Genomic DNA, 9,519 nt, shown 5'->3' on the forward strand with positions numbered 1-9,519 from the left:
GGGTAAGGCAACACATTAAGTTGAAGTATTAAAATGATATTAAAAAATTAAAATAAATAAATAACAATTTTTTTTTAAATGATTTATAAAAAATGTAAAAAAAATGAAATAATTAAAGTAATAATTTTTAATAAATTAAAAAATATGAAAAAAGCATTTTAAAATAATCAAAATAATTTTACAAAATTGAGAAAAGGAATTTTTTAACAATTAAAAAAATAATTCCTAAAAATTTTGGGAATAGATATTTTTAAAAAATTTAAAAAATATTAAAAAACTTAAAAATATCATCTTTAAAAAATTAAAATTAATTGGATTAAAACATATTTTTAAAAATAATTAAGTGAGATTTTTTCTTTTTTTTGTGAAAAAGGTTTGTAATAATTTAAAAAATAATTAAATAAATTAAATTAAAATATATATATATATATATATATATATAAATTATATAAAATTAAATTAAATAATAAAAATAATTCCTAAAAAAATTAAAAATATCAATTTATAAAAAAATATTTGTAAAAAACTTACACCAATTCCCTTTGAAAAATATTTTTATTATTTAAAAAAATATTTTATTAATATTAAAACAACATTTCTGTTTCTTGTTTTTTTTTATTTATTTTTTTATTGTAGTTGTTTTAGTTAAGTTCGAAATAAGTTTACAAATTAATAAATTATTTACTCAGCTTATTGGACAAAAATTGTTGTTGTTTACTATTTTTTATTAATTTTTTTCTTTTTAATTTTTTGCATTATCAAGACATCCCTACTAGCGCATTCAATTACAGTGACAAACGACCAATGAAAAAAAAATAGGCTGAGAAGAAAATGTGTTTGGGCTTGTTATCTATGATACAGCTAAGAGAAAAATAATGAAATATATATTTTTTATTTGAAAAAAAAAAAATTAAATTACGTTAAAAATAATATTTAATATTGCAATGCTAAATTGTATGCTGCCATAGTTTTATTTTTCTATTTCAAATTACAAGCTTTTGATTTATATTTTTTTTAAGTACAAAAAGCCTTAAGCCGAAAATTTTTGGTATGCTATAAACTAATTGTTGTAAATATATATGTGTGAGTTTTAGTGTTAAATTTGAAATTATAAAGCAGTAATTTTGTTAATCATTTTTTTAATACTTATTTATTTTTTTGTTTTGTACATACATAAATACATGTTAATAAGTTTTGGATTTTTTTTTTTTTTTGAAAAAAAATACTTCTTTGAGTGAAAATATATTTTTTAAAATAAAAAAAAATTATGTTTTCAATAAAAAATTTTATTCTTTATAATAAAAATATATTGCATATATTAAATAATATATAAAATCTCATAACATAACCTTACAAAAATTCCTAACCTAAAAAAAATGTGTATAGCTTTAAATAATGTAAAGATTTTAGATTACAAAATTATTACAGGATGTAAAAAAATATCAGTCGTAAAAAAATTTTGAAATTTTCAAAAAAAAAATAAATTTTCAAAATTTTTTTTTAATTACAAATTTTTGAATTTTGAAAAAAAAAATAAAATTTTCAAATATATATTTTTTTTTGAAATTAAAAAAAAAAAATCAAAAATTTCAAACATTTTTTTTTAAATAAAAAAATAATAATTAAAAATTAAAAAGAAAAAATTTAAATATTCAAAAAAAAATGAAATTTCAAAAAAACTAATTTTTACATTTCAAAATTATTACAAGATAAAAAAATATATCAGTCGTAAAAAATAAAAGGAAATTTCAAAAAAAAAAATTAAAAGAAATCTTTTTCCATTTTTTTTTAATTTAAAAAATTCAAATTATCAAACATTTTTTTTAAATTTAAAAAAATTAAAATTTTCAAAAAATTTTCTTTTTTTGAAAAAAAAAAATTAATAATTTTTAAAAAAAAATATTTCAAGATCTAAAACAGATAAAATTTGTTGAAATTTTGAAAAAAAAAAAAAATTGAAATTTTTTTTTTTTTTTTAAAAAAAAAAATCTAAAAAATTTTTTTAAAAAAAAATTTTGATTTTTTAAAGAAAATTTCAAAATATTCAAATTTTTTTTTGCAAATTAAAAAAAAATGAAAAATCTAAAAAAAGTGTAAAAAAAATTCAAATTTCAAAAAATTATTGGAAATGCTTTCATTTAATATTATAATAAATTCTATATAGAAAATAAAATATATATTGAGACATAAATTTTGGAATTTTTAACAATATTTGGAGATTTCAGTTTCATTTCATTTGTTTGTATTGTATTAAGTGTAGAGGATAATAAGTGTATATAAGTGTGTGTGTGTGTGTGTAAGTGTAACTACATTTTTTTATATACTTGGTGTATTAAGAACAAAACATTTTGGACAAAGAAAATATTTTTTTATATATATGAAGAAAATATTAATAAAAGTAAATTAATTTTCAAAAAAATCATATTTTATATGAATTTTTTTATTGTTGCTGTAGTTGGTTTTTCTTTTCAATTTTTTGCACATTGTACATCGAGTGTGTATGTGTGTTAATATATATAATCTTAAATTATAATTTTTCTTTTTTTTTTGAGAATAAATTCGTTTTGAAAAAAAATAAATTTTTTTTGAGACCGCACACAAAAGGTTTTGAAAACATTAAAAAAATAAATAAACTACACAAAAAATAAATAAATTTTAAAATATTATGCATTATATTTTTTTCTTAGATATCAATAAAGTAAAAATTCTTGTTGTTGTTATTTTTTTAATTTTTCGTAATTGGTGTTGATTTTTTTTTTTTTGTTAATTTTTAAAAGTAGTTTTTTCGTTAAGTTGTTGTTGTTTGTTGAATTGATTTTTCTATAAATCTGCAAGCTCTGCCAATATTTTTTTAGGTGTGTTGTTGTTGTTGTTCTTCTTCTTCTGTTTGGACTCCATTTAGGCATCTTCAACGCGGCCCATGGGACGTAAAACAATTCGTGGATCGGGTTCAAGCATACGATCAGATTCCTCGGCACTGCTGAGGCTGCAAATAATAAAAGAAAAAATTACAAATATTATTTATGTCATAAAAATAAAAATATATATATATATTATTTTTTTTCAAAAGTGAGGTTAGGTACGAAAAAATTTTGTTGTGTAAGTTTTTTTAAATAAAATGTCATAAAATCATCAATAAGGTCGTAAAATCATCTACCAGTTATATTAAAATATTAAAAATCAAAGGAAATTTCAAAAAATCGAATTTATAAAATTGAGGTTAGGTCTGAAATTTTTTTGAAATTTACTTTTTTTAGTATTTTTACGCTATAATTTTATTAAAAATCACATATGGACATTAAATTACAATTTTAAAATTTTAAATCGTTGATTCATGGAATAAAAATAAAAAATAGTGATTTTTTCAAAAGTGAGATTAGTTACGAAAAAAATTTTGGTTTTTGATTTTTTTAATAAAACACAAAATAAATTTAACAAGCATAAAATCATTTAACAAAGTAAAAAAATATTAAAATACAAAGAAATTTTACAAAATCGGATTTACAAATGTGGGGTGACGTCCGATTTTTTTTTTTAATGTACGTTTTTTAATATTATAACGCTAGAATTTTATTAAAATACATATATGGACATTAAATTATAATATTAAAATTTAAAATCGTCGATTCATGGAATAAAAAAAATTGTGATTTTTTCAAAAGTCAGGTTAGTTACGAAAAAATTTTGGTTTTTGAGTATTTTTAATAAAACGCTGCAAAAATAAATTTAACAAGCATAAAATCAAGTAACTTGGTAAATAAAAACATTAAAATGCAAAGAAATGAAAAAAATCGGGTTTACAAAAGTGAGGTTATGTCGATTTTTTTTAATTTACTTTTTTAACAAAATTCCACAATTTTAATAGAATACATAAACTACGGGATTTCTTTGTTCTCAACAAAAAATACCCATCCAATAAATTCAATTTTATAAAAAAAGTGACCAATCATTATGTGAATTGATCATGTAAATCGGTTTCTTTTTTTTTCCGCTTAGCCTTATGGGCCAATGATTTAAATTAGTTTGTAAATTGAATCATCAGCATAACCACATTGTGGTGTACTGCCCCGCCACAAGTATGCAAATTAAATTTAATCAAAATAAAAAATAATCCAACAAAGAGATGACAAATTGCGGTAATTGAAGGGAGGGGTGGTATTCACATAACGAAGTAGTAGAAACAATTCACTCTACAAAGAGCTCGCAATATTTAAAATAGAGCTTTGAAAGTTTGCACATACATTGCTGTTACTCCTTGGATGTTTGGTATTGAAAATGAGATATATCGGTCCACGGTTTGGTATAGCCCCTCACAAATAATCGGATTTTGCAGATTTTTACCAAATTTTTCAACGGAATCGGTTGTAATTTGGTATTTTGAATTCTCATTGGATAGCAAATCTCACTACCAAAAATTATCAATATCGGTCCACCTTTTAGGATAGCCTCCATATAAGAGTACCCCGAAAAACTCGGATTTTCGAGATTTTTGCCACCGTTTTTCAACCGAATTGGCTGTAATTTGGAGGTTAGAGTTCCTATAGGGTAGCAAATCTCACTACCAAAAATCATCTTCATCGGCCCACTTTTTGTGATAGCTGCCATATAAGGGTAACCCGAAAAATTCGTATTTTTGAGATTTTAGCCAAGTTTTTTAATCGATTTGGCTGTAATTTGGTACTTTGAATTCTTATTGGATAGGAAATATCTCTACAAAAAATTATCGATATCGGTCCATTTTTTATGATAGCTCCCATATAACGACATCCTAAAATATTCGAATTTTGCAAATGAATTGAATTATAGTGTAGTTCCTGTTAAAAGGAGATTTTGTAAAATTAATAAAGATGACTGGTTTAAGTCTGCTGAAATTCGGTATCACTTGTCTCTTCGTGACATTTCTTATAGGTCCTATCTTCGGGACAAAAGTGTTGAAAATTGGAAATTGTTTTGTCGCTGTCGTAACCGAGCCAAAAAAAATTATAAGAAAACTAAAATTTATTGCTCATAGGGATATGTTTTCTAATAAATCCACAAAGGAAGTGTGGTCAATTTTAAATAAAAACGGTTTATGTACTGATGACAGAGAAGTCGGGAATGTTGATGTTGAAGCTCTGAATTCAGCTTTTGTTTCGAATCAATCCGTAGATGTTTTTGATGATTCTTGTATTCCTGTTGATGCTTTTGATGGTTTTTCCTTTCGTGCAATTGATTATGCTGAGATTGTTGATGCTTTCAATAAAATCAAGTCCACGGCAGTTGGTTATGATGGATTTCAGCTAAAATTTCTAAAGCTTGTTTTTCCCCTTGTTGGTCAATTTTTGTTGCACGTTGTCAATTCTATGTTAACAATGTCTGTGTTTCCAGAGATGTGGAAAATTGCAAAAATAGTGCCTATTCAAAAAAAGAATGGTGATTCTAGTGAGTATAGGCCTATATCTATAATGCCGATTCTTTCTAAAATGGTTGAGTATGTCATGAAAGACCAAATGCTAGTTTATATTGGTGAAAATTCTCTATTACATGAGAGCCAGTATGGATTTAGGAGTAATCGCGGCACTGCATCTCTTCTTGTTGGATTGACTGACAATATAAGGAAGACTGTTGGTGCGGGAGGTTGTTGTGTGTTGTTGTCAGTAGACTTAGAGAAAGCCTTTGACAAAACTAATCACGCTAATTTAATCAGAAAATTGCATCGTTTGTTCAATTTTTCGTCCTCAGCTTGTAAGCTTATTTCGTCGTATTTGTTTGGAAGGAAGCAGTATGTTTGTTGTAGGAATGCTGTTTCTGGAATGCTCCCTGTGAGTAGTGGTGTACCCCAGGGGTCTGTACTTGGGCCTCTATTGTTTGTTATGTATGTTAATGATTTGCTAAGTTGTATTAGTAGTAGGAGCTGTATGTCATTTGCATTTGCTGATGACTTGCAGATTTTGTTTAAAGGAGAATATGTGTTTTTAGATGTTTTGCAGTCCTCTATACATTTTAATATCAATGTGTTAGTAACGTGGTTATCTGCAAACGGACTCTCAATTAATACACGAAAGAGTAAAGCTATGTTTTTTGGGAATTTGCAAGAGAATTCAGTAAATGTTTCCATTTATAATAATTCTATAAATGTTGTAAGCTCTATGAAATGTCTTGGTTTGTTTCTTGATAGTAGTTTGGTGTTTGATGTGCATGTTAATTCTTTGGTGTCCAAGGTAAACTTTATTTTAAGAAAGTTGTACTCTTTGGATATGGCTCCACCTAAGAGCATTAGAATTCAATTGGCCCATGCATTGATTATGCCAAATTTTTTGTATTGTATTGAGATTTTTGGGGGTTGTTGTGGATATGTATTACGTAAAATTAAACTCTTGTTCCATAGGGTTATGCGATATGTATATTGTGTTAAACGTCGTGATCACATTTCTCCTTACGTTAAAGAGTTTCTTGGTTGTACCTTTGAAAGTTTTGTGAGTTTAAGGTCAATGTTGTTGTTCTATAAGGTATTTAAGTTGCAGACTCCTTCCTCTGTAGTTGATTTGTTTATGTTTTCTAGATCTGTTAGAAACATACAAATACTTGTTCCGCTTGTGTCCTTTATTGGAAAAAGCCTTTTTTGTACGAATTGCTAGAATTTTTAACACCTTACCGCCTTCTCTTAAAACTTTTAAGTCTTCCTTAAAATGTTATCGAACTCATTTATACGATTACTTCAACCTCAATTCATCTTAAATTCATGGGTTTTGCTTATTTGTTTGTGTTTTTATTGCATAACTGATTTCAACATTTAAATAAATATAACTATAATAAATTATATATTTTTTTTATTGATAATTGTGATATAATAATAAGATATTTGAACCTGTAAATTGAATTTAGTGGTTGAGAGTAGATATAATATTGAAGTCCTTTGCCCTATGTGATAGGTCGCTACATCAAATAATGGAATAATAATAATAATATTAAAAATGTTTTTGAAGTACAATGGTTCTGAACCCCTCCAACTGAATAGACGTTAAGTTATCATTAAGCTAATACACTGTTAGTTTTAAGCTTTTGGAGTAGTTTATTTTTTGTTGTTTTTTGAATCGCTTTTGGCCCTTTGGGCTAGATTCTCGTTTATGAAATAAATTGAAATTGAATTGAATTGAATTGACTGTAAGTCGGTAGTTAGAGTTCCCATAGGGTAGCAAATCTCACTACCAAAAATTATTGATATCGATGCACTTTTTAGAATAGTCTCCATATAATAGTACCCCGAAAATTTCGAATTTTTGAGATTTTTGCCAAGTTTTTCAACCGAATTGACCGTAATTTTGTACATTGGTTTCTAAGTGGGTAACACACCTATCCGCCAAAAATTATCAATATCGGTCCAATTTTTTAGGATAGCCTCCATTAAGGACATCTCCCAAATTTCGAAATTTTGCAGATTTCTGCCACGTTTATCAATCGATTTGGCTGTAATTTGGTATTTTGAATTCTCATTTGATAAAAAATTTCTAAACTCAAAATTATCCATATTGGTCCATTTTTTATGATAGCTCCCATATAACGGTACCACCAAATTTTCGGTATTATGAGGATTTTTTGAACTTTTTTAACCCAATTGACTATAATTTAGTACAGTTGCCTTTGACCATATATCCCATCCTTTATTTCTGTTAGCTTTTGGAATTCATGGTCATCATTTATAAAATTTTTCCATTTACTTTTCTTTTGTATAGGAAATTGCAATCACATCCATCGACCACCACAACCACTCAAAAAAATGAATACAAAAGCAAATCCATTATTCACGGTTACTAATATGTTTCAAAAACAACATTATCATACCAATCCTTATTATCTGGCATCAAATTGCGTCTTTCCTCATCTTCGGCCCGCAATGATGGCAACTCCGATACGGGGGCATATTGTGTGTGCGATACCAATGGATCTGTGGATGGATTCAAGGCCATTATGCCTTGGCCACCACAGCCGCCATCAACATTTTGGCATTGCAGTTGGCGGGCCAATGATTGTTTCTTGTCGAAAAAGGGGCAAGGACAGACACAGCTGCGACGCCAATCGGCTACTTTGAGATAAACGCCTACAAGGAAAAACATTTTATCAGATATTAAAAGCAATATGTGTATGTGTGTGTATGTGACTTACCCATAGCCGCCAGTCCCAAACATGTCATAAATACACCACCCAATAATATGCCCAATGGAATTTCAACACAAGGATTAACCGCTTCCGTTTGAGTCTCACTAGTGCTAGACTCTTCGGAGCCTTCGGGTTGTTGTTGTTCTGTTTGTGTCTGCTCATTACTTTCTGTGGGACGAGTATTTTCCACAGCTGTTATAGGGGTCTGTTGCTGTAATTCTCTGACATATTCTTGATCCTCAATCCAATCAACATAACCACTGGCCAACATGGCCACACCAGCAGCCAAGGATATGAGGGCGAACAGCAGAAGGGCAACTTGTGGTTTGGGTTTACGAAAAATCCTTAGCGGAGAATCAACTCCCATGGAGGAGGCCGGCCCCAGGAAACCACCCATACCGCCAGCGGAGCCATTGCCACTGCTCGAACGAGGTTCATAGGAGACAGTGGTGGGCTGATAAACTGGGCCGCCACAAGATGGCATTGTGTTGAATTTTTTTTCTGTTTGTTTTTTTTTTCTACTTCCTTCCTCTTCCCCTTCTTCTGTTTTTACTCTTAGCCACTTATTATTTAGTTGTTTTTCTTGTTCTTGTTGTAATTCACACCTGTGTAAAAGACTACTACCTGTGTTGTTGGCCTGCTTGCAAATGGGCTTGTGTTGTTCTTCTTCTTATTGTTGTTTTTGTTGTTCTTACTGCAGCATTTATCCGTTCTTTTTTCACTCACAGCAATAATAAGAATAATTAAATTTACCACAAACCAATGTTTTATTTTTTAAAAATAACTTTACAATTAAAACAAATAAAACCACAAAAATTACACTTCACCAGCCATTAACAATAATCTTGTTGACCATTCACAATAAGCACTCTCTACTGCCTCTACTGTGTGTATGTGTGTGTTTCCTTTATCCTTTTTTTCTTTCTTTTTTCACTTGAAGTATAAATCTCTTCTTTTTTCTTCCTTGTTTTGAAGGTTGAAGGTTACAATAAAAGAAAAAATCAATATTCTCAGCTTATTGTGGTCTTTTTTTCTTGAAAACCTTAATTGATTTATTGCAATAAAGTATTTAATTTGTATTTATTTATTTTTTGGTTAAAGTAAAGTTTGTTTTTTAATTATTTTTCACACTTCATTTTTTTAACAATCTCTTATGGTATATTCTGGTGTTGCATTTACTCTGCTGTGCTTGTGTACTGGAATAGAATAGTTTTTCCACACACCAGTTTTCCACCAACAGCAAAATGTTGTTGGTGTGTTGTGATTTTGATTGGCCAAAAAACAGTGCTGCCAATTGATGGGTTTCATGGAAAAACGTCAAAATCATGCAACAAATGTTTCTAGAAAAGGGATTTTTGTAAGAAAATATTTTAAATGCCAAAA

The 9,519-nt window shown here is 27.4% G+C and overlaps 1 protein-coding gene across 1 annotated transcript; it reads right to left on the reverse strand.

Annotated features, from left to right (window-relative positions):
• Positions 1 to 2,898: 2,898 nt before the first annotated feature.
• LOC133330169 (uncharacterized) lies at positions 2,899 to 8,647 on the reverse strand. Its single transcript, XM_061538641.1, has 3 exons — positions 8,143 to 8,647; positions 7,822 to 8,077; positions 2,899 to 2,986 (listed from the first exon to the last, which is right to left on the reverse strand). The coding sequence occupies exons 1-3, from the start codon at positions 8,618 to 8,620 to the stop codon at positions 2,899 to 2,901; spliced, it is 822 nt and encodes a 273-aa protein (XP_061394625.1). The 5' UTR covers positions 8,621 to 8,647.
• Positions 8,648 to 9,519: the final 872 nt, after the last annotated feature.

This window comes from Musca vetustissima, unplaced genomic scaffold, assembly GCF_032173495.1.
Source record: "Musca vetustissima isolate MV318-11 ecotype Yass unplaced genomic scaffold, APGP_CSIRO_Mvet_v1 utg189827, whole genome shotgun sequence".
NCBI classification, from domain to species: Eukaryota; Metazoa; Arthropoda; class Insecta; order Diptera; family Muscidae; genus Musca; species Musca vetustissima.